Genomic DNA, 27,070 nt, shown 5'->3' with positions numbered 1-27,070 from the left:
ACGGCGGATGAGACTGCCCTGTTGGAGAAAGGCCTAAAGTTTGCCCCCTCCAACAGGGTAGACAAGTTCGAAGTGTTTGTTGATTTGCAGAAATTTGTGCGCAAATTAGCGCTGAAGCGCTTTTTTGAGGATAAGGACCGAACAAGTGAGGATACAATTGAAATGGTGGAAACCCAGGTAGACACCATCTCTGTTTTCAAGAGGAAATCCACATTTAATCCCATACATAAAAGAGGATGCCTAGTGGAATCCTTCGAAAAATTAGTAAGGGATGACCTTGAAAAAATGCAGATTAAACCTAATAAAAATCCCAACCTCACAAAAGGAGAAAGAGGTGCAATTAAGACCTTAAAAGACAACACCGAAATAATAGTTAAGCCAGCTGACAAAGGTGGTAGTGTGGTGATCCTCAACACAGTAGATTACAACAAAGAGATTTACAGGCAACTTTTGGATGTGAAAACTTACAAAAAACTGAGAGGTAACCCCACAGCCACCATTAGCAAAAAACTAGAAAGCTTTTTAAACATGTATATGCTTAAGGGGGTGCTAGAAGAAAAGGTAAAAGAATATATTATGATAGAAACTCCATCTATACCTGTCTTATATATTTTACCTAAGATACACAAATGCACTAACAATCCCCCGGGCCGCCCGATCGTAGCGGGTACTAATTCGATTCTGTCAAATTTATCACACTACTTGGATACCCTTTTACAGCCATTGGTTCTAAAGACCACCTCGTATTTGAAGGACACAATTGCCACTCTGGAAACGATCAAAACCATAGAGTGGGAGCCCAGTTACAAATTGGTCACGTCAGACGTGACCTCTTTGTATACAATTATTGATCACACAATGGGGTTGAGCGCAGTGGCACATTTTTTGGATAAAGAAGGCACCCCTATAGATGAGAAAAATTTTATTTTGGAGGGTATAGCATTGATACTCAATAATAATTATTTCTGGTTCAATAATGATTTTTACCTGCAGCTGACTGGCACCGCGATGGGCACTAGACTGGCACCGAGCTATGCAAACCTATTTATGGCTCGATGGGAAGAGCATAATATATATGCCAATGTGAGGCACGGTGCCAGTCTAGTGTCCTGGAAGCGTTACATCGACGACATTATATTTGTCTGGAAGGGCGATGATATAACCCTTGAAAGCTTCTGCCAGGAATTAAATAATAATGATATGAACATCAAGTTGACTTTCGATATAAGTTCAAGTCATGTGAATTTTTTGGATTTACATATATATATAGAGAACTGCAAGATTAAAACCAGGAACTTCGAAAAGGCAACAGATTGTAATTCATTTATAAATTATAATAGCAACCATCACGTAAATTGGCTGAGGAGTATTCCCAGCAGCCAATTTCAGAGAATAGGCAGGAACTGCACAGAGATTGATACGTATGAATTTCATGCGAAAAAATTAGAGAACCAATTCAAAAGCAAGGGATATAAAGATGATACCATCGAACGAGCCAAAAACAAAGGGAGACAATCAGTACAGTCAAATAGAGCAGAAATGCAGATGGTGCCCAAGCCCCCAAAAGAAAAGCTAGGTGTAAACTTTATTACAAGATACACATGCCAGTCCAAACAGATAGAGAAAATAATTAAAAAACATTGGGGGATACTCAAAGGAGACCCCATGTTGAAGAAATATCTAAGTGAAAACCCACAATTTATATACAGAAAGGCGAATAATTTAAAAAACCTTATTGTAAAGAGTGCAATAAACACCCCCTCTCCATACAACCACATCAAGTCAAAAGGATTTTACAGATGTGGTACTTGCTCCATATGCAGAGTTTGTAAAGGAGCAGGAGGTGGACCGACTACACAATATAAAGTAGCACAAACTAATGAATGGTTTCCTATTGATGATTTTATTACGTGCAGCAGTAAATTTTGTATTTATTTAATTGAGTGCTCGTGCCAGAAACAGTATATAGGAAAAACAACCAGAATGTTAAAAACACGCCTGGCCGAACACGTCAGAAATATAAAAAAGGGGATGGAGACACACAATGTCTCAGCCCACTTTAAACGCACACATAATATGGAAACCAAGCATCTAGTATCCTTTTGCGGTATTAATGTTATTAAAGATAATTGGCGGGCCAATGATAAAGAAAAGAGATTAGCGTGTCTGGAAATGAAAAAGATATACTCGCATAAAACTATTGAGCCCCGAGGTTTGAACATTGGGTTTGAACTCAAGTGTTTCTTATAAATAAATTTCTATCTGCACATATTTTCTTAGAAAAATTGTACATATATGCACTTTCATGCACTTTCTCTATAAACTCCATATTGGTGCCCCTATTTTTGTAATTTTTGAATTTTTTTGTATTTTTGTACTCTCTTCATGAATTTCTATGCTTCTTATTACTCCAAAGTAGTTTTAAATATTTTTAAATATTTTTAAATATTTTTAACTTTTTTAATGAGTTTTAAACACTCAATTCCTATATATATTTATTCATATATATTCACTGTTGTAATAATAGAAGTGTAATGACCATTCTTCTACCTGACAAATAGGATAATTAAATACATAACACTAATTCTCCTTTTTATATGTTGTTTATATGTTGTCTGTATGATGTGATGGTTCCGAGGAGCTAAATCGCCAGTATGGTGGAGAATAAAAGGCGACAATACACACCAAGCGCTGAAAACAACAGATAAAATGGCGCCCGCAAGTTTGGAACGCAAAACCAGGAAATATGCGTTCCAACGACGGAGGATGAGTAAAAACGGAAGTACAATGACGCACTTCCGCTGGAACGAGCCCCCGCGATCAGCTGATCGGCAAAACCTGAGCAGGAAGTACTATAGAAAACCGGGATTACCGGACTGCATCGCATATGGACATTGTTTACTTATCTGTGATACAGCGCAAGCCCCTTTCTGTATATGTCCCCTACATGTATGACTATAGCGGTGTAGATGTTTAGGTGGATAGAGAGGTTTTGATGTTGTATTAGATAGGTATATAGGTGAATACCGGATACAGGAATTACCATTCCAGGCCGGGTTTTTTAGACGCCCAAATTGTGTTTTATTGTTTAGAGGGTATAAATACCCTAGTGCCATAGCACTCCTCACACCTTGAAAAAGGGCTAACCCCAGAGCCCGAAACGCGTTGGTGAGAGGACTGGACCCACAGCATAGTGAGACCCTTTACCATTTTTTCATCTGGTAGAACCCCTCCCAGTATCCGGATACAGGGAGTGAGTTACTTTTGGGCTCACCTGAGACTGTGTGTATTTTTAATTGGATCTTTCTGTATGTTTTTATTGTATACGTCCTGGAATAAAACTATTTTTCTGCTACGGCGATATCTGAGCCTCATTACAAGGGGACTGGTGGACGTGGACATATCAAAGATACCTTTCCATGAACATAGGGCCTCATTTTGAGGTGAGTGTGTTTCCCGATGGTTACATGTGGAGTGAAGCTGATACAAATTTTGTTGTGAGAACAATAGGATAAAGATACCCTTATATGAATATAGGGCCTTGACATAAGGTCAGTAATTCATTGATTTTCTACGATTTGCTGAGAGTAACAGTATTTTCCTGGCGAGGACAAAAGAAACCTCTACGGGCACATAGGGACCTTCCCTAAGGTCAGTAGGTGCCCCTAAGACGTTGCATAAACACTAGGAGAACCAGGAAGAATTGTGGTTCAGCGAATCAAGACATACCGTTTAAAACCCTGTTGAGTGGCGCCGAAGTGTATATTTACTTTTTTCTTCTGAACGTGTACCCAAGGGGAGCTAGTGCCCCATAAATATACATACGGCTGCAACTCTTGGCGCCGCCATCCTCTCTATACCTTTTTTCATCAAAAGCAGCCGGTATTTACCCTGCACGGAAAACATATACATGTATTTGCTCCTCTTGCAACATGGTTTTGTTCCAGACAAAACAAGTTACTTGCTCTTTTGCGTTATTGAATCTGGCCTTATATACTGTACGTCTCAGGGCCCCAGCACGCTGAATCGTGTTGGTACCATATAGAGCAGGGCTGGGCAACACCGGCCCTCCAGATGTTAATGAACTACACATCCCAGCATGCCTTGCATCAGTTTCAGCATGGCCACGTAGCAAATCTAATGCAAAGCATCCTGGGATGTGTAGTTCATTAACATCTGGAGGGCCGGTGTTGCCCAGCCCTGATATACTGAGGGACACGTACTCTCCAATATCCAGGGACGGAGGAATTACCCTAATTCTCTCAGTCACCAAGAGATATTGGAGAGCGGGTTCCGTAACACAATAAGCGCCACTGAAATTTCCTTCACCTCTATTGGCTGTTTGGACAATATGTTAATTTTGTCACTGACGTTATTTGTAAACTTTTTTATTAAATATACTTGCCGCTTGTTACCAGACAAATTAGTACGAGACAATAAATTCAGTCTTACCGCCGTTCTGATCCCAGAGTCTGTGAAGCTTCTCATCAGCTCACCCAGATCAGCTTCCTCTGGCCCGCTGGAAACCGCGACTCCGGGCATCTCCTACAACAGAGGCTGCGTGAATGACCTTGTAAACAATACGTGGCAAGAGAAAGCGGTTATGTCTATGTTACACCTATTACTATGTACTTTCTTGCCTGTGCAGAGCAGATGCAACCAGTTGGCTGGATGAACAGCCTTGTCCATTCATCAGGGACTACCTGAGGCAGGAGGCACTCAGTGCCTCAGCGAGGTTATCTGTCCCTTATTATGCATGAATTGGCTGCATAAGTGGATTAGGACCAGACAGCGGTTGCAAGGGGATGAGTCCGCTTTAAGAGACATAAAATTGCTGACTATGTCCATAACATATATATATTGATGCCTATTGAATTTGCAGATGTGACATTGCTGGTAGGAGCGTTGGTATAGAGCACGGTTGGCCAAACCGGTCCTCGAGATCTACCAACGGGCCACGTTTCCCATATCACATAGCTGGTGCACAGGTGCAGTCATTACTAACTGTCACATTCCCCAAATCACCTAGCTGGTGCACAGCTGTAGTCATTACTAACTGTCACATTCCCCAGATCCCCTAGCTGGTGCACAGCTGTAGTCATTACTAACTGTCACATTCCCCAGATCACCTAGCTGGGGCACAGCTGTAGTCATTACTAACTGTCACATTCCCCAGATCACCTAGCTGGTGCACAGCTGTAGTCATTACTAACGGTCACATTCCCCAGATCACCTAGCTGGTGCACAGCTGCAGTCATTACTAACTGACACATTTTCATACATGCTGCATTCATGCCTGAGACACATGAACTGTTGGTAGATCTTGAGGACAGGTTTGGCCTCCCCTGGTATAGAGGGAATCAGTGGTCGGGTGTGTAACAAGAGCCACAGCCCACCATGAACTGTGTATTACTGATGTGGAATTACCAGTCCCCACACTTAGCTGGCGGTGCCATGCTGGAATATGTGGTTCCACAACAGCTGCAATAATACAGGACTGTATCAGAAGAGGAAATTGCTCTTGCAGAGTCACAGTGAGACAGAACAGGAGTTAGTATTGAGCTTCCCTGTGGCAGAGCTTTTCATTTCACAAGGTCATAGAGAAGAGCATTAAATGAATGATTAATATTCTCTGTTTCTACTTTAATCTCACACAACGTTCTGCTCCCCCCTTCTCCCCACTTAGAGGAACCAGAGAGGCATGTGTGTTCTCATTCGTGTTTATCTGGCGACAGGAATGCACTCAGCACACATCCAGTACTGTACACCTATCGGGGAGGCTGAGCGTGACCCGTCCTTAACCTGGAATATCAATGTACACTGTAACGGGAACCATATGGATAATGACAACGCGCTTCCCATATCCAGGCGGGGATTTCATACTACTGTGCGGATATTAAAACATTCTTTATCTGATGCAGGTTAATAAAAACCAATCCAATGTAATATACTGTATTTTACTGCATAAAACACGCCGCAGACCTGACCTCTACTTGCCATGCCGACGGATGGCGGGGACACAGCGGTGTCTGGATTGGAGGTCCAATGGTCCCTATATGCAGCTGACAAGAGCCCCCACATGATCATTCTAACCAACCCTGGCAAGTAGAACCCACTCCTCCCACCCAATCTTGACACCCATAGTTGCCCTACCTTCGCCCCTATGTCCTTAGTCTACCTAGTGTGATATTATATTGGTGTGTGTTGTTTAGACCAAGTCTGGCCAACCTGTGGTTCCCCAGTTGTGAAACTACAAGTCCCAGCATGCCCTGTTTCAGGTTTGCTATTTGTGAATGCTAAAAGCATGGCAGTGCATGCTGGGATATGTAGTTTCACAACAGCTGGGGAGCCGCAGGTTGGCCAGACTTGGTTTAGACTGTATTATACTTACAATGTCTGGTTAAAATTCGATGTACAGTATATTACCTGTAGGGTATGGCAGGTGCTCTGTGACAAATTAACAAATAACGATAAAGTCACCTGCCAACTAGACAGGACCCACAGAATGAGGGCAAAGGCCGGGGATCACGAGAGGCACTGACGGCCCAATCTGCAGAATGATCATGACCCGCTCTGCGGCATCACATGACATGTAACATTGGAGCACAGAACCTTCCTTCCCAGCGACAGTCACTTACCTGGTGAGAGTCCTGGGCTCTGCCGTGTGAGGGGAAAGGGCCGATGGCCATCTGGTGAGACGCATCTTTATTCCTGTCAGAAATATGGAGAGAAAACTGAATTATCTTCTCAGCGTAGAGAGCGACCATTGCTTAATGACAGTGTGCGTTTATAACCTGGCCGGTGTTCTACGCCACAGCATAGCCCAGTGACAACCGGGTGCCGGATGGCTGCCCGACAGTCAGGATTCCGATGGTCAGTATGGAATCCCAATTGTTTAAATGCCTGACAGATGGGATCCAGACTGACAGGAGCTATTCTCCACGACCCCCATAGAGGGAGTATAGAACCTGTGGCGAGCGCCGCAAGGGGCTTCTTTGCACTCACCCCCCTGTCGGAGCACCGGCAGTCAGTATTCCGATGTCGGTATACTGACCATCGGTATTACGATTGTTGGACCGTCATACCACACCCGCGACAGCCGCACAAGCACTATTTCTCTATGCAGTAACAGTAGTAGCGCCTGCCCTTAGATAACGAGGGGAACGTGGCGGTGCTACACGTATAACAAAGAAAAAAACAGGTTAGCAAACAAATAAATACACTTAAATAAGTACAAATACGTGGATTTCAGGAGAGCTTACAATCTACTAACACTGTAAGGGGGGGTTAATTCCGATCTGATCGCACAGCAGCGAATTCACTGGGTGCCCGATTAATGATACACTGGCCGTTGCGAATTCGAGGCCGTGCAATCCGAACTGAATCAGCCCCATAGTTTGTGAGGTTAAAAAAGGCATCAGTTAACCAAGTTCAAACAATAAGTGATCTCCTGCGGTGTAAATGTCCCGGATGAGGACCCAAAGTGCCCGTCCAATCTGAGTCCACTACAGTACATCAGAATGAATGGATTATACCCCTGCACACTATTTTCTAGTACCCATTGAATCTGCCACGACAACCTTACAAACACAGATTCCCCATCACAAACAATAACTATCGCTGGACCACGATGGAATCCTAACCTGACCTCTGAACAATGTTTCCGTTCGGTATCAGCCCTGTGCCAGGCGATGAGACGGGCGTAGTGGCTGCTGCTGTGGAATGCAGAATACTCACAGTGCTGGGAGATACAGAAGACACGTTCCCATGCCAGGAGACGGCGGATGGGATGAAGACTGCGCTCCCCTCTCGGCTGCACAGGAATAAACGCACTCAGCACACAGCCCACAGCTCCAGCCCGTTAGCCAGAGGACTGTGCTCGCCTCTGCCAGGAGGATGCTGCCTATCAGTCAGCCCGCTGCTGTGTGTTACCTGCTGTGCGCAGCCCCGTCACTACCTGACCGCACAATGACACAGGACGAGCTCAGCTGAAAGACGGACTTTACATTTCTCGATGCTTCAGAAAACTGCAGTCATTTGCAGGTTTTCCTGTTTTATAAAAGCGTCATGTACTAAAACTGTTCAATGCAGACATGTATTACACATTAATAATAATTTCTGGGGCTAGAACCTAAAGCTGTGTACACACTAGCTCTATAATGGCAGGTCAATGGATCAGTAGTGCGTTCTCCATACAAGCTACCCCATCAATCATGATCGACATCAAAACTTTAGCTGTCAATCACCGGTGGCTTCTGCAGCAGTTGTACGGATGGTCGGCCGTATACAAACAGAATGATGCGCTGATATATCGGGCATCGGCTGTGTTGCACAGTCGAAGCGATATAACTGAATGACGCGGTTCCCAGATATATCGATGGTACAATGGCCAATAGTCTGTTGATATATCGTCTGTTCAATTAAACGGCCAATATACGGACCAGTGTGTACGCACCTTATGGTGGGTAAACACTGGGCGACATTTATGGACGATATCGTTATCCTTGGCGATATCACGTGCATATCGGGTAGTGTGTACTCTCAATATTGTTAACGATGCACGCTCATGCAGATTGTTAACAACTCCCCTCCCCTGTCATCTGTACATGCAGCTCTATCTTGATTGATTAAGGGGAACGGTCTTGTGCACACACACTTACCAACCATCCACCCAATATATCTGGCCATCAGACTCGTGCAGGCAACCATACGATATATCAGCATGATGTTCTGCAGAGCTGGCCTGTAATGTCTGTGAACGATGTTGTTCACAAATATAAATCGGCTGTACAAAGCGATATATATCGTTCCTCATCTGTGCGAAAGCTATAGGACATAGTGTGTACTCAGCTAAGATCACCAGTTTGTAGCGTTGCACTACCTCTGATATTGGCTGTTACAAGGGCACATAAGGCGACAAGTACACTTTGATGTTATCCAACCCAGCAAGGCAAATGGCAGCTCTCACTTAAAATGAAACATGGTTGGTGTACACGGAGTTAGCATTACGGTTTCACAACACCGAGGTCTTGGGTTCAATTCCCATCATGGCCCTAACTGTGTGTAGTTTGGATGTTCTCCCTGTGCTTATGTGTGTTTCAAATAGGTGCTTCAGTTTCTTGCCACAGTAAAAAATATATACTGGTAAGGTATTATGCTCCTGCCCAAAAAATAAATAGCCCTAGGGTGTGTAGGTGTCAATGTAACAGGGAATATAGACTGTAAGCTGTAGAGTCCACTGGGGTAGGGGCTGGTGCGAACGCCCTGTGGTATATACTGTAGGTGTGTTATATACATAACTGCTAAGAAACAATAAATCAAATGGAGAAAATATCAGGTCAAAATGTTTTACTAATAATGCACAGACATACACTGTATAAAGCTGCATTGGATTTTAATAAAAGTTCTGGTTTCAAAAAGCAATTGGGCAAATGATTGAGCAAAATAGCAATTCACTACACTGCACAATACGCAACACGTGTTGCAAAACCGACATGCATCGCACCAGGCGCAGCGTCCATCAGCATCGGCTGCATGCCAGCACAGAATGGGTAGTGACTGGGCCCCTCCCTCACTGACAGACTAAAAAGTAACAAAAGCCCGGAACAGGCAAATGTCCATGTACAGTAGCAATGTAACAACTTTTTTTTTTTGTGAACTGCTACTATAATTCTCGTTGAGGTCAATGTACTTGAGGTCCTTGAGCTCCCGCAGAGGTCTTACATACGATTGATTTGGCACTTGATATGCCATTTTTTACATGTGATTTGTCACATGTAAAGCACACCCGGGGAGCTGCCAGTGGGGAACAGACTGCAGTAGCGGGACGGAGATTTGAAAAAACCCATTCAAATAAATGGGCGGCCGCTGATTGGCTGAGAGCACTCACTCAGCCAATTATTGGCAGACCATTCATTTGAACAGAAATGATGAAATCTCCAGCCTGCCCACCGGTACCGCAGCCTCTCTCTCCAACTGCCAGCGGTAGTCTTGGAGACGCAGAGTGGGGAGAGTGTCTTTTCTGCCTGGCGCTTCCCCTTTCTGCAGACTACAGGTGTGATTGGATGCGATACATTGCGAGTGCTGATGGGTCAGATTCTGACTCATCTTATGGTCTGCCCATCAGACCTTTGACTCTGATCCGCACAGGATTGCGCATCGGATCAGATGTCAAACACATCCGATTTTGGGCGATTTCACCCAATTTCTTGGCCCGATCCGTTGGATCGAATGAAATCAAACCCAAAGTGTGAATGGGGGCCTGAAGACTTGGAGAAAGTGGACAGAGATAAATTACCAGTCAACCAGCCCCTAACTGACAATATTAAACCCAGCCTGTAACATGACAGTTAGGAGGTGATTGGCTAATACTTTATCTCCACCAGAATTGTTTCTTCACACTGTGATTAATATGGCTGCAGTATACCTGCTCCCACTACAAAGGTTTGCCTGGTGCTTTGGTGGGAGATAAAAGTCCACTACAGATAAAGACAAGTAAGTTTGGATTAGGGTGCAGTCATTTATCTCCCGCACCCTGTGACTACTCCTGGTCAGGGGCTCATTAACACTGATGAGAATGTAGAGCTGGCGCAGGGTTAGCGAAACACGTGCCGTCTCTTCCCTCCTGTATATAGACACCAGCGCGCCTGTTCTCTGGATTCTACGCTGCTTTATGTAGGCATAAGCTGGGAATACAGGCCAGAGCTCAAGGAAAGCACATTAGCCGTCACCGTGCTGCTTGCAGCATTTTCTCTTATCTCTCCTACTTTCCAGGGTCCCTGCAATGCTGGTTTTTTAATTTCATCTGCCGGCCTTATTGTTTATGTGCTGGATGTAATGAAATCCTAGAAGCTTTATCCACAGCGTGGCTGCAAATCACCAGACAAGTCTCTCATTAGTGAAAGTCCAGGAGAAATGCAGAGGCGATAGACCCATCTCTATGGTAGGCGGCTTCCCAGCTCAGGCCCGCGGGAATAGCCATGCACATAAATAGCCGGCTAGATTATTTATGTCCATACATCCCTACATAGCTGCCCACATTTTTAATGATTATATCAAAGCAAACTGTTAACATAAATATTGTTCCTTGGGGAAATGTATCAAACGTTCAAGATCAAAAATTGGAGAAGTTGCTCAGAGCATAATGTGTAAGAGGCATCATTGTGTAGCTTAATGTGCTGTAAGGGACAGGTTTACTATGTGGTATAATGTGCCTTACTACCGTGTTGTATAACATGCTATAATAGGCACTAATACTGCACGGCATAACATGCTTAATGGCCACTATTACTGTGTGGCATAACTTGAATTAGGAGGCACTGCTACTGTGTGACATAACATGCTATAGGAGGCACTGCTACTGTGTGGCATAACATGCTATAATGGGCACTACTACTGTGTGGCATAACATGCTATAGGGGGCACTGCTACTGTGTGGCATAACTTGAAATAGGAGGCACTGCTACTGCGTGGCATAAACTGCTATAATGGGCACTACTACTGCATGGCATAACTTGCTATAGGGGGCACTACTGTGTGGCATAACATGCTATAAGGGGCACTACTACTGCATGGCATAACTTGCTATAGGGCGCACTACTACTGTGTGGCATAAAATGCTATAAGGGGCACTACTACTGTGTGGCCTAACATGCAATAAGGGGCACTACTACTGTGTGGCATAACATGCTATAGGGGGCACTACTACTGTGTGGCATAACTTGAAATAGGAGGCACTGCTACTGCGTGGCATAACCTGCTATAATGGGCACTACTACTGCATGGCATAACTTGCTATAGGGGGCACTACTGTGTGGCATAACATGCTATAAGGGGCACTACTACTGTGTGTCATAACATGCTATAATGGGCACTACTACTGTGTGTCATAACATGCTATAATGGGCAATACTACTGCATGGCATATCTTGCTATAGGGGGCACTACTACTGTGTAGCATAACATGCTATAAGGGGCACTACTACTGTGTGGCATAACATGCAATAGGGGGCACTACTACTGTGTGGCATAATATCTTATAATGGGCACTACTACTGTGTGGCATAACATGCTATAATGGGCACTACTACTGTGTGGCATAACATGCTATAATGGGGATTATTACTTTGTGGCATAACATGCTATAATTAGCATTTTATGCCATGCAGTAGTAGTGCCCGAGGGGCACTACTGTGTGGCATAACATGCTATAAGGGGCACTACTACTGTGTGGCATAAAATGCTATAGGGGGCACTACTACTGTGTGGCATAACATGCTATAGGTGGCACTACTACTATGTGGCATAACATGCTATAGGGGGCACTACTACTGTGTAGATTCTGGGTTATAAAGGGCATTCCTCTATGGCCACAACCCATTGAAGGCATACAGCGCCTATTTGACGTGTGTGGGGGCACCATTGTTATTTTTGGCAAAGGGCAACAAAATGTCTCGTTAAGGCTCTGTGATGAGAGAGAGACTTCAAGGCCATCTATAGAGATTTTAAAAAAAGATGTAACATAGATCCGATGCATATTTAAAAGCTGCTTAACTAAGAAGTCTCTCTTACTAAACAAAACTCTGTCACCGGTATCTGGGTAATAGGGTAATAGATACTACGGTAATACCAAACAAAAACCTTTGTTTGCAGCTTTAATGATGCAATGCTCTATTTTATATATTCATATCCATTCCAATTACATTGTTACATTGCGAATGGTTTATTTTCTCTTTTGTTATGCCGATGGCACATAAGCAGATAATTGAGATTTTTTTTTTTTTCATTTGGTTATACAAGCGGGTTTCCAAACTGGATGAGATTTACTATTGGACCAGGGGCCAGACTAACAAGGGGGCAGATAGAGCTATAGGTTCCAGGTCTTCACATAGAAATAGGCCCATTTTCATGGCCAGGGCAGCAGAGAGCCTGGCTGGGCCCCGGTACTTTATAGGGTGCGTGGCCTAATGGCGGTAGGCGTGGCTATGCACACAGAATAAAATACAGAAGAAAAATTGTACTTTAAGCACCCCCTTGGCCATGTGCTGGGTTAAGAAGATCGAATAATACAGAACCAGAAGTGCAATGATTCAAGGAAGGACCAGAGAGGGCATATGTAAGGGTATATTTCTATAAGAAAAGAATTGGGAAACAGAAGATGTGGAAGCAGAAACAGAAGGTAAGAAAAATAATTAAGGGCACTACTACTATGTGACATAATGTGTATAAGGGGCACTACTACTGTAAGGCATAAGGTGTAAAAGGGGTACTTCTACTGTGTGTCATAATGTGCTATAAGGGACACTAAAAATGTGAGGCATAAGGTGAATAAGGGGTACTACTACTGTGTATCAGAATGTTTTATTAGGGACACTAATACTGTGTGGCATAATGTGTATAAGGGGATGAACAACCACACTCTTACTGTCTCGTACAACATGAATAAGTAGCACTACTGTGTAGCAAAATGTGCTATAAGGGTCACTATTACTGTAGCATAATGTGAATAGGTAGCTACCATGTGGCATAATTTGCTATAAAGGGCACCCCTATTGTGTGAGATAATGTACTATAAGAGGCACTAATACAGTGTTGCATGATGTGCACACATGGCACTACTAATATGTGGCATAATAAGTGTGGCATAAGAGGTACTACTGTCTGGTGTAACATAAATAAGGGGTAAAATACTGTGGCAAAATCTGATTAAATGATTAGTGTGTGGTATAATGTGAATAAGGGGCACTAATGTGTACGGACCTTAACAGTTGCAGAGAAGGTAAACAGAAATTGTGTGTCTAGTTCTGATCTACACACCTGCGAGGTGCTTTAGATCCCCAAACTCAAAATAAAAAATAAACTCTCGAGAGAAGACCCTAAAAAATATTATTAGATCCACTTGAAATTTAATATTTACAATTGAAAATGTTCATTTTGTACAATGACCTACTGTTGCAGAAACACATTATGTTTTACTAGACATGAAAGGGAGGATAAAAAATGAGGACACGCTGTGATTTCATGGCTCACAGCACGCTCCCGTGATCAAACAGAACTGTCAGTAAATCTTACTGTGACCGCAAACTGTAAAATTAGCTTTTTAAATACATCACACGGAAGCAGGCGGCAGATTGGAGAGAATGGAAACTCAATTTAAAGGTGAAATTTTGTTAGTAAACATTTTGCTTCTACGGAAAAGGCGACTTTTAGATAAAAAGACAAGCAGCCAGTGGGCCTTCTGTGTGTCCTGTAATATGCTTGTTTCTGACACGTACGCTAATTTCCTGACATAAAACACAAAGAAAGTAGAGCAGAATTTGTGGCCGGTAAAGGAATAGAGTTAGAATTGTAATGGAGATATAATATCAATAAAATTATTGAAATAAATAAATAAATTATTGCAAGTCATTAAGGTATCAACAATTATTGTAACACAATAAACAAACAATTATATGTTTAAGCAAACAAATGTTTCGAATCACAGTGTTTTTTGTTTGCTTAAACATTTTTAATTGTTTGTTTATTGTGTTCCAATAATTGTTGATACCTTAATGACTTGCAATTAATAATTTACTTATTTTTTCAATAAATTTGATATCATATCTCCATTACAAGTCCCCAGCGCTTGGGGTTATTTTTCCATTCATTTCCTGACATGCAGGCTGCTACAGAGACATCCATGTGGTAGACCTTTGACCTTTTGCTTGTGTTGATCTTGTGCAACCTTCTGTGGTTGACCTGCTATAGCGCACCTAGTCTGACCATGTAAATTAGCATTTACTTGAGCATATTTCTGCAGTTTTAGCAATCCTTAATAGCAAAATTGTGGCAAAGCATGATGGGACTTGTAGTTTCACAACAGCTGGAGGGCCATAGTTTGGACATGCCTGGCTTACCCATAACAACCAACAGTCCCAATATTCTAGGTTACAATGGAAGGGTACAGAAAGCTGATCAGCAACTACAGTTAAGGCCTGGGAAGGAGAAGCAATGTTTATGATATTACAGAATCACTAACGTCATCTGATTCAGGTAGGCACTAATATATTAAGAGGTAACCAGTTACAGAACCATGAAATTGTGCATGAATAAATGTCAGTAATCACTATGTTAGAGCCCACTATGGCTTTTGTAATGACTAATATAGAAAGTTGTACATAAGTTGCAGTGTAGTCTGCTGTGTAAAAAACTCATCTGCATGTGTTTCGCTGCCTGTTTGTCTTTGTTTAGCTGAATATTAACTAAGCCCACAGAGTGGCCAGCTCGACTGTGTGTAGGAGACTGGCACACTTCAGATAAACAAGACATTCAGCTGCCTTCAGTAACAATAGCTGCCTTCAGTAACAATAGCTGCAAGTACAATAACACAAAAGGGTTACATGAAAGGAAGGCGACAAAGAAGAACAAGAAGTAGGACAATCTGCTAAGTGTTATTAAATGATTTCAGAACCTCTGCAAAACAATACTGGAACAGTTTCCCTGAGATACCGCGATTACATGTGGGGAGGTTTCAGCCCCTTCCGAATTCTTCTCACTGACCAGAGGCTGCAACAATAGTTCATTTGGAGCAGATTATGGCTCACAAGGACATCGGTAATACCCGGGCAGTGCTGGGTATGGTAGAGAAAGTAGAACGGTACACCAGGCCATCTCATCAGAAACAGCAAGCAGTATATTTGAAAGTTCAAGCAGGGTTATCGCGACAATCAAATTTAATGTCTTGCTCTTCTCTCCCCAGCACAATATTCATATAGATTATATAAATTGGCATTATGTCCCTTCACACGCAGCATGAACCATAATGGTACAGCAATACCTTACCAGGGTATCCTGGGAGCAACAGTGCCACAGCAGCCTACTAAGACTCTCCTTTTTGGTGTGTTCTCCCCTGGGTTCTCTGCAGTCTATCTAAACAGGATCTCATGGACTCGTCACTGAGGGCCTTCCGCCTCACGTAGTTTCCTACCACTCACCCAGATAGTCCTCTCCTGAGGATCACACCTTTTGTCCTGCTGCTAGGGTAACCCCTGAAAGTGGGGATTTCTTTGTTCCTTCCACTGATCTCTCCTGCTGTCCTCACACTGAGACAATTGATTCTCTTGCTCTTCTTGGCAGCACCCATACGCTGCTTCACAATGCCAGGGGCTGTGGAATACCATGCCTGCCTGTTCCACAGCCTAAGCATGGGCTCTCATCCCTGGATACTAGTCTGTGTCTTCCATTCTCACTCTTCAGCTCACACTGAACTACAGCCTGTCCTTTGTTCTAAACTTCCTGTCAGGGCCGGCGCTGGCCGCTCAGCAGCTCCTGCAAAGCAGGGAGGTGGCATGCTTCAAAGGTGCAATCTCCCTGCTCTGCTGCTAAAGCTGCCTCAGCCCGGCCCCTCGCCTTCACTGCCTGCATGCCGCCCACAGCGCTTGTCTGACAGCGCCGGGCGGCAGTATGGAGAGTATGGAGTACTGGAGAGATGGATGCTGCTCCCTGGCCCCTGCGCCCCGCGGTGTGCCCGTAATTAGTCAACGTCATAAGGGAGGAGCTTGCAATAAACACCGGGGACAGAATATAGAGGGCAAATAGGATTAGTGTGTATTAATGAAACAAGTTTCTAGTATGATAACAGGGGCGTTTTAAGAATGACAAGCTATGACTAAGGGCTGCAGTATCTAAACATATCTACTACCATTAGTCCAATAAACTCTTTACAAGGTTTCTTGGCCACCAACATTATCCAACTAAAAGGATCAATGATTGTCCTCTAACAAGGAAGGGGCAACCTCCGCTGAGGGAAGGCCTCTCCCGAAGGGGTCTTGTACTATTAACACAGATTTAATTTAATTATTTTGTCTCTGCTAATCTGATCATCTTCACAGGGTTCTGCAAAGTGAGTCCTGCTAAGATATGGAAATGTTCTGCTGACTCAGGCACTTGCTTAAATGCTAAATGACGTCCTCTGATCTCGCCCAGCAAGACATTTTACATTTCTCCCTCTGTACAATGAAGATCAAGTGCTTGTAATTATGTTTTTATTAAGTTTAAAATTTTTGCTGCATTAATTCCAGTGTTAATGGAATTAAAGTGAACAGAAAGATCTCTTGTGGGTTTCTAGCGTAAAATGACTTTCAAACGGACAATTAAGGCTAGATAAGGCCATCATTTAATTACGTGAATTAAGATACAGATCCAATTCTCCAAATGATTTAAATATCCAACCAGCGCCATTTCACCCTTCAAATCAAATGGGCACCAAATTGGCAAGTCGCCCAATTACCAAGTTATAAATGTATCCACAGACATTTCTTCAAAATTGAACAACTACTGTACAATTTTTTTGATTGAACATGTAGTCAAGAAAACATAACTGCAAGTGATGTCATTGGTTCCTAGTGAATGGATAGGTGCATGGTGAGTGATGTCACTGCATCCCTGTGATTGGATAGGTTGCATACTCGGCGATATTACTAGTTCTTAGTGAATGAATAGACTGCATTGTCAGTGATGTCACCGGTTACCAGTCCATAGTGAATGGATAGGCTGCATTGTCAGTGATGTCACTGCTTCTTAGTAAATGGATAGGCTGCATTCCCAGTGATGTCACTGGTTTACATCTGCCATTATAATGGCAAAGCATATACTATAATAGAGGCATACAGTAGGCTACCCTCTTCTTATAGCGGTTCTCTGAGCTCCAGAAAGAATAGACTATGTGGGGGTGGAATACAGAGGTGGTGACCTCAGAGAGCAGTGAAAGGATTTGATCACCTTCGGTTGGAAAGGGGACTCAGTCACCTTTTGTAATTTGATCACCAATTAAACATGGTATTGTTCCATTTACTGAACGTCTTAGCAATTTCTGTATCGGTGATGCAGCTGGCATTACATCAGCACTTAGGGGTACTTCAGGTGCTTGGATTGCCTCCCAAAATCCAGTATGCGCCTCCCTGATTTAATTGTGCCAGGTTACATCTATTTTACCAATTGGGAGATCGACCTGGTAGAACTCTGACTGTGATTTGTCAGTCACATACAGAGAAGAGATATAGAGGGGGCGGAACTTGACTGCCTGCAGTGCGGTACGCCGAGAGCACTGTCTGTCATTTTGACCTTGATATCTTACTGGTTATGCTATAGGATAGCAGAAAGTTTTAGGCAGGTGCAAAAGGGAGGTCACAGTGCAGACAGAGCTGGTCACATTAGTCATGCACAGGTGAGTTTGCTTGCAGAAGAACGCACGATATACAGTAAAGTCACCAGAGATGTGCTTGGTCATTGTGCTTCCTGACGCGGCAAATACATCAGCCTCCTATCATGTTATATTGAACTTGTATTCATTTAATATATACTATGAAATGCAAAATGTGCCAGGTAATCATTGTTGGGTGTGCCATAATCAAGGTAGTAACCATTAACACACCTTTCAGACAGAAGCCTGGGGTTGGACCTGGTTTTTCAAGCACCCTTTAGACAGAACTCTCCTTTAGCATACCACAGACCCTCCAAGCATGCACCCTACAGCCTTAAGAGATGCAGAGATTCCTAAAGATGTTTAGGGAAATGCTCTGCTTCCTAGTGCCAGAGGCTCTGCCCCCTTAGTGTGATGTCATGTTCAGTGGGTGGAGTAATCCCGGCACTACATGTTAGAAACCGTTACTGAAGGCCCCATGGAGACAGATTGTAATTTGTAGAGAAAAAAAAAATCATTCCTTTTAAATGTATAAAAACATATTTTACAATTTAATCAGAATATTTAAATTTATAGTCTTTGGAAGAGGAACTATAGTCATTTTTCCATCACATCCACCTAGAACTCCTAAAAAATAGCCCATTACAGTACACCAATAGGGCAGCCAATGGAACAAAGTCTCTTTAGTCTGCATATAAGAAGGTTCAGCTCTAATGCATGGTTTTGAGGGGAGCGTAATCGGATCTCCGAGACAGCGCCAGTCCGTTATTAAGTCTCTATGAGTCATCAGATGATGGAGTAGGGAGAGAGGGTATTGTGCTATGACCATGCATGATAAGACAATGGTTGTTACAGTCACCACTGCGCATTACGCAGTATGTCATGCGACTGTGGCTGCCATGGTAAACGGCAGCCACAGTCGCATGTGAACAGCCGTTTGTAGAACGATTACATACATTTTCTTGCTGATGGTTAATTGAACAAAAAAACTAAAATAAGACACTTTTTTTGCATTGTAGCTTTAACAAAGCTCGCCAGAACCCTACCTAGCCACACTCATGATGCAACAGAAACATGGCCGATATTCAATTACCGGCTGTACTATTCCACAGGTAAGTAATCCAGCAGGGGCTATTTAATTAGCCCCAAAAGCCGAAAGTATTTGGGATTTTATCTCCCCAGACTCCAGCTGACGAAAGGAAATCCCACATATGTAAAAAGGTCCTGTATTCTGTGCCTTAACGCCCGATTATCCCTGTTGTCAGGTGAAAACATGCCTGTCATAACGGCTTCGCACATTAAAGTCCGAGGATATCCCCCCCGTTAATTACCCACAGTAGAATACCGCTGGTTATTTAATATTAGCCTAATCCAACAAGAATGAAAGATACAATATTTCTGTTTAACCCTTCGAGTGCCAAATGAACTTGTCAAAATAGGTGTGAAAATTGCCAAAATATCAAGGGTTCCTAATGAAGGATGAGGCACCGTTACAGTACCCACTCTTCAGCTTAAATTACTAGACGTGTACTTACCTTACAAGTACCAACTTCAGCTTGGAAGGTGCGGACTTGATAATGGCCGACGCATTCAGGTGGCTTTTTCCAAACAAAATCTGATTGTTCAACTAGGGCAAAAAAAAAAAAAAAAAAGATGAAAAAAAAACCACATAAACGTAATATCATACTGGAATCCCAGAGTATCAATCATAATGAATTACAAAATCTAAAAGACTTGAGCAGAAAACAAATAGAAACAGTGTGTAGTCACATAGGACAAATAATAAAGGATTCACCGGGGGCTATCCCCAATACCCGGCACTTATCAGGGATCTTGCTGCAGGTGTCTCAGGCATCTAATTGGATACCCGCCACTCGACGGACCAAATTACTCAACAGAAAGCGAAAGCAATTTTTGCATGGACAATGAGCAGCGTCAAACTTGCAGGATATGAAGAGAGGGAGCTGTGAAGACAGAGATTGGAGGTAGGAGCAGATAGGGACTGGGGGTGGAGTGGATAGTTTGTGGGCTAAAAACGGTCACAGCTCAAAGTGAAAGTAAAAACGGTCACAGCTCAAAGTGAAAGTACATTGCAGAAGCCGTGATTTTGACTGGCTTTTATCTAGTCTGTGGATATTTCCATAACTTAAGAGGCTCTCTGGTCTCTTCTGTAGAACAATGACAATTTATCATACATCGCTTCTTTTGGATCAGATAGAACTGATTATTCGGGGGGAATGATTATGGATGCGATGATTTAAGGCACGGCAGCTGCTCACATTAATATTCAGACGCTGTCCGTCTTCTGCTCACAATTCAGCAGAATCTTGTGTTAAGACTCGATATTCTGAAACATCCCTACAACGGCCTCTCTCGTCCTAACGTCAGGTGATAATCACTGGGATGAGACTCCACCACCAGCAGAGTGGACACTCGGCAGAGCACTTGGGCAACAGTGTCCGTCAAAGCAGGTGACCGACAGCTCTGTCGCCCAGGTGGCTCTGGGATAACCACATAATGGACAAGTGACCTTTCCTGGTACAGCAGCAGTAATACAATCACCTGCGGGAGAGATTAACCCCCACACAAAGCACAATAGTGACATGTCACATTATATTAGGTTTACAGAAGGGATAATTGTCATCTTCCATTTATTCACGCTACTGGCTGCCATAACTTTACATAGCGGTAACGGATTACTGTGACGCACTGCGGAGCAATAGCATAGCTTATACATAATGTACTGCTCTTGCCAAGGATTATGTCCTACAAGCCAGCGGTGAAGCCTGGTGTCGAGATGTACTGCAGGTAGCATGTCATATTGAATGTGGGGAAGAGGAACATATCCCTAGTGACAAGGAAAATAAATATAAATGGTGCAAGAGACTTGATATTCAGGTACCGGGGAATTTTTGTATAACAGGCCCTAATGCCTGACACAGCCAACTGGTACAAGAAGGCTGTTTATTAAGAATACATACTAGTGCAGTTACTAATTGGGCTATAGGATTCTTTATTTAAATGGTAAGTGAGAAGTTCAGGAGCAGAACACTGCAACAGAAGGGGTGTGGAACACAGGATTGGCCGAAATTAGATGGACCAGGTCTAGGAGGAGCGTGTATCGGATCAAGACGACAAGTAACGGCATCCTGGCAGTGATACGGAGGAGCGTGTATCGGATACAGAAGACCAGTAACGGCATCCTGGCAGTGATACTGAGGACTGCGTATCGGACAGAGAAGACCAGTAATGGTATCCTGGTAGTGATACGGAGGAGCACGTATCGGACAGAGAAGACCAGTAATGGCATCCTGGTAGTGATATGGAGGAGCACGTATCGGACAGAAAAGACCAGTAACTGCATCCTGGCAGTGATACGGAGGAGCACGTATCGGATAGAGAAGAGAAGTAACGGCATCCTGGCAGTGATACGGAGGAGCACGTATCGGACAGAGTATACAAGTAACTGCATCCTGGCTGTGATACGGAGGAGCACGTATCGGACAGAGTATACAAGTAACGGCATCCTGGCAGTGATACGGAGGAGCACGTATCGGATAGAGAAGAGAAGTAACGGCATCCTGGCTGTGACACGGAGGAGCACGTATCGGATAGAGAAGACCAGTAACGGCATCCTGGCAGTGATACGGAGGAGCACGTATCGGATAGAGAAGAGAAGTAACGGCATCCTGGCAGTGATACGGAGGAGCGCGAATCAGACAGAGGAGACCAGTAACGGCATCCTGGCAGTGATACGGAGGAGCGCGTATCAGACAGAGCAGACCAGTAACGGCAGGATATGGAGGAGCGTGTATCAGACAGAGAAGACCAGTAACGGCATCCTGGCAGTGATATGGAGGAGCACGTATCAGATAGAGAATAGAAGTACCAGCATCCTGGCAGTGATACGGAGGCGCACGTATCGGATAGAGAAGGGAAGTAACGGCATCCTGGCAGTGATACGGAGGAGCACGTATCGGATAGAGAAGAGAAGTAACGGCATCCTGGCAGTGATACGGAGGAGCGCATATGGGACAGAGAAGAGAAGTAACGGCATCCTGGCAGTGATACGGAGGAGCCCGTATCGGACAGAGAAGAGCAGTAACGGCATCCTGGCAGTGATACGGAGGAGTGCATATGGGACAGAGAAGAGAAGTAACGGCATCCTGGCAGTGATATGGAGGAGCGCATATCAGACAGAGAAGAGAAGTAACGGCATCCTGGCAGTGATACGGAGGAGCCCGTATCGGACAGAGAAGAGCAGTAACGGCATCCTGGCAGTGATACGGAGGAGCGCATATGGGACAGAGAAGTAACGGCATCCTGGCAGTGATACGGAGGAGCCCGTATCGGACAGAGAAGAGCAGTAACGGCATCCTGGCAGTGATACGGAGGAGCGCATATCAGACAGAGAAGAGAAGTAACGGCATCCTGGCAGTGATACGGAGGAGCCCGTATCGGACAGAGAAGAGCAGTAACGGCATCCTGGCAGTGATACGGAGGAGCCCGTATCGGACAGAGAAGAGCAGTAACGGCATCCTGGCAGTGATACGGAGGAGCGCATATGGGACAGAGAAGTAACGGAATCCTGGCAGTGATACGGAGGAGCGCATATGGGACAGAGAAGAGAAGTAACGGAATCCTGGCAGTGATATGGAGGAGCACATATCAGACAGAGAAGAGAAGTAACGGAATCCTGGCAGTGATATGGAGGAGCACATATCAGACAGAGAAGAGAAGTAACGGCATCCTGGCAGTGATACGGAGGAGCGCATATGGGACAGAGAAGAGAAGTAACGGCATCCTGGCAGTGATACGGAGGAGCGCATATGGGACAGAGAAGAGAAGTAACGGCATCCTGGCAGTGATACGGAGGAGCACGTATCGGACAGAGAAGAGAAGTAACGACATCCTGGCAGTGATACGGAGGAGCACATATCAGACCGGGACAGTTTTAATAGGTGTAGGGTGCTAGAATGTGCACTAGCGTATATACAGTATTGTGGTGAATTACGGAATGGCATGGTGTCCCGCGGGGCCAGGGACTGGGAGGGTGAGTTTATTCTTCTCACACCAGGCACAGTGGGTTTCTTAAGACCAAGGAGAGTGTGGTTCCTATATTCCCATCACCAGACACAGGCACTGTGTCTATTAACACTATCAAGAGCTACATATACTGTAGGAAGCTATTCTGTAGCTGGATTTATCAGTCTGTCTCTATTCTCAATCTCTGCCACTATCTGACCTTTATTTCATTCTGTCGCAAAACACCATTATATGCATATCCCAATCTCAGGCCTAAATCTGACGGCTGCAAAAGTCAATTCAGGAAAGCGACAATCAGGGATTGATGCATCAAAGGAAAGATGTAAACGTTTAAAAGAAACCTGTAGAGTTTTCCTCCATGGCTGAGATCTGCTCGGAGGATTACGCTCCTCGCGCCTAATTACCGCCTTAGAATATACAGAATGCAACTCGCTACGATGCGGAGAATTTATGCAATTACAGAATATCATTTTGCAACGCTCCCAAATGTAAGTCAGCAGCAGTCTATAAAATGGAGCAATTTAAAAACTCGTTTACGCCGACAAGCCGCCCCTGATATATGGCGTGCGGAGAAATCACAGTGGGGAGAAGATAAAAATGGCTTTAGAGGTTTTCAGCTTAATGTGCAGGTACCAGAAATCTCAGATTTAGTTATGAAACACGGAGAGGAGCTGAAGTTATCTGGGAAGATCACGTCGGGATGACCCTTGGTGCTTCTGGCGGTTGATGTTCTCATCAGGATGAATGAATGTATTGAACCTCGATAAGGGACACATGTATATGTCATACTGTAACGCTGGATACCAGATAACAGGTCAATATATGAAAGCAGAACAGCAGCGGGAAGAGATCATTTGTTACATCTTCCAGGCATCGGGAAATGCAGTGGAGTATTTTGTAAAGAGGCATCATCTTAAAATGGGTAAAAATTGATGGTAAAACTGTTAGTGTGGCTTTAAAGGGATATTTTGTAATGTTTTTTAATAGTTTAACACCTGCTACAGATTTGCTATTTGGCCAATCTAAAACTGTTGCAGGGCATGCTGGGATGTGTAGTTCAACAACAGCTGGAGGGCCAAAGGTTCCCCATCCCTGGACTAAAGGGTATATTATTCAGTCGAACATGCTGCAAATTTCTAAACCTGTGCAGTTTCTCTTTCCTGCATGGGGTTTTAACTCTCTGCTGTGGTGCTCCTAGCACAGATTGGTCTGTATCTCGCTGCTGAAATACAGATCAGCCTGTGGTAGAAGCTCCACAGTGCCATCACAGGTAGGGCAGAGGAAATGTACATGTTTTGAAAAGGATGGAGGGTGCTAAAATGAACACTAGGTGTATGGTACGCTTGGGACCAGGACAAATATCACAGCGTTGGTATTTTAAACATAATTTAACTTAGAAGAACTTTTTACCCACATGGGCAACGCAAGGATAGAAGGACATTTTATTCAGGAAAGAAAGAGCGTTCTATTGGTGGCTACATTTAAGAACAATGCTGATACATTGCTTAGCAACAAGACCGCACTCCTGCTCCCAGCAGTAGGAGTGTAATGGTAGAAAGTAACAGGTACCTCCAACAGCTCATCGCCAACTTGTATTCTACCATCTCTGCCTGCAGGTCCTTCTGGATTAATGGCCACCACGTAGATACTCATCAAAGACCTGTCCTTGTTACCAGCCAAACTCAGGCCGAGACCATTCGTGTCCTTCTCCAGCTCAACAATTTGTAGTTCTCCCGGAAGGTCAGCATATCGCTCCCTTATTATCTCTGAGGAAACATAAAGGAGGGGGAAAAGAACACAATAATGAAATTATGGGTGAAATTTAATAGGATGAGAAATTCAGAAAAGTGAGAGAGAAATATCCAGGTTTTTTTAAAGCGGCAATCATTTACACTGCAAAACCAGTTTGATTTTGCAGTGTAAATGATTTCCGCTTTAATCTTTAATCCTATTAAATGTCTATTAAGCACCCAAATTCTTTTGTTATTTGAATTTATATTGAATCTTTATGATGCAAAATGCTCTAAGGTACAGTGGTACTGCAATTCGTGGCAATGTCAGAGAGCGGCGGCGTTGGACGCAACCAATTGTTTCTTCAATAGTAACAATGTCACCATATCCATAAAGAAACCTTACACTAAAATAAGATTCAAGGTCCCGAAGCAGCCAAACTCCCAAAAATAAGAAACTGTAAGAAATAATATTAATTACATTGGACACAATGCAAAGTTTTTATATATTTTCGAGTTATACAGACACTGGTCATTTAAAAAAAATGATGCATGCCGTTCCCCGCGGCATGCAAATTTATACCAAGTGTCGTGTACTTTAGTACTGAGGATCGGCGTGCGAATTTATACCAAGTGTCGTGTACTTATTCCCAATAAGCAGAAGGGTTTACAGGAAATTATACCTGGTGTATTTAGGTGTGTTTAAGTACTTAGTACTAAGAAAGGATACCGCTTTTCACTTATTGTCCATCGGTTTCGGATTAATTTGGCAAATGCCTTCATTTCAAAACCCCACTATCCACGCCAGGCCGAAGCTTGGCGAGCGCAGCGAGAGGACGCGTTAGGCGTCTCCCGACCTGTTCATACCCACACTATCCACGTCGGTGTGTAGTTGATTTTATAAAGTGTGGTGAGCGCAGCGAGCCGCCGAGCCCCACGAGGCGACGCGGATTACTTTACATGTATTCCGCGTCCCCTCGCCACGATTCGTGCTCGGTGTGCTCGCCACACTTTAGAAAATAAACTCTATGCCGATGTGGATAGTGGGGGTATGAACAGGTCAGGAGGATGCGTAACGTGTGCGCTCGCCACGTTTCAGGCTGGGGTACGGCACATGCACTCCTTCATACTCAAGCGCATTGGGTGTCCATTAACACAGTGTCAGTGGCAGCAAATGGTGCTGCTGAAAAAAGGCCACGGACTCCTTCACCTCTGACTGACTACGGTAATTGCGTAATGCAGACTGACTACACTGGCCGTGGGAACACTACATTGAATCTGACAGGGATGCTGACTATACGCTGGCCGTGGGAACACTACACTGAATCTGACAGGGACGCTGACTATACGCTGGGCGCGGGAACACTACGCCGAATCGGACAGGGGCGCTGACTACGCTGGCCGCGGGAATACTACGACGAATCTGACCGATACGCTGACCGTGGGAACACTACGCTGATTCTGACAGGGACGCTATGCTAACTACGTAATGAGCGCCGTGATATTACACAAGTACCTAAAGGAGAACTGCAGGCATGTAGTCACAGAACTTGATAGTATGGTCAGCCTCATCAGTACCAACTATAGATTGTAAGTCTGTGAGCAGGGCCCTTATACCTCTTGGTCTCTTTCTGTTATCACTAAGGGGCAGATTTATTAAGCTTGGAGAAGAGATAAACTGGAGATAAAGCGGAGAAAAGGTAAAAGGAGATAAAGCACCAGCCAATCAACTCCCAACTGTCTTTTTCAAACACAGCTGATTGGCTGGTGCTTTATCTCCTTTTACCTTTTCTCCGCTTTATCTCCAGTTTATCTCTTCTCCAAGCTTAATAAATTTGCCCCAATGTCTTGTGTCATAACTGTTTGTTCCCAACTGTAAAATTCAAAAGAATATGATGGCACTATGTATAAGTATTAATACATAAAGAACAAATGCCTGGGAACAGCTTGTATCAGGGGAAGATGGATGTCAGGAAGAGGCTGTAGTATCACCCGGCTCAGTCATTTGTATTCACAGAAGCTTTGAGACTAACTCACATGCTAAGTGCCCTTATCACGTGATTAAAGCATACATTGGCGCCAGCCCTATCCTGGGTGTAATTTATCTGTCTTACCA

General features: G+C 43.9%; 1 protein-coding gene across 4 annotated transcripts in view; it reads right to left on the bottom strand.

Moving 5' to 3' along the window:
- PATJ (PATJ crumbs cell polarity complex component) overlaps nucleotides 1–27,070 on the bottom strand; it is a 175,902-nt gene that overhangs the window by 26,559 nt on the left and 122,273 nt on the right. For all 4 annotated transcript variants that reach the window (XM_083157646.1, XM_083157649.1, XM_083157648.1 and 1 more), the window contains 4 exons: nucleotides 24,794–24,990; nucleotides 19,714–19,805; nucleotides 6,639–6,711; nucleotides 4,453–4,545 (listed from right to left, as the gene is read on the bottom strand). In XM_083157646.1, the coding sequence (XP_083013772.1) occupies nucleotides 4,453–4,545; nucleotides 6,639–6,711; nucleotides 19,714–19,805; nucleotides 24,794–24,990 (455 nt within the window). The remainder of the gene's footprint in view (nucleotides 1–4,452; nucleotides 4,546–6,638; nucleotides 6,712–19,713; nucleotides 19,806–24,793; nucleotides 24,991–27,070) is intronic.

The sequence above is a fragment of the Crinia signifera genome, chromosome 8, assembly GCF_055691185.1.
Source record: "Crinia signifera chromosome 8, ASM5569118v1, whole genome shotgun sequence".
NCBI lineage: Eukaryota > Metazoa > Chordata > Amphibia > Anura > Myobatrachidae > Crinia > Crinia signifera.
This window is presented reverse-complemented; position numbering and strand designations above follow the sequence as displayed.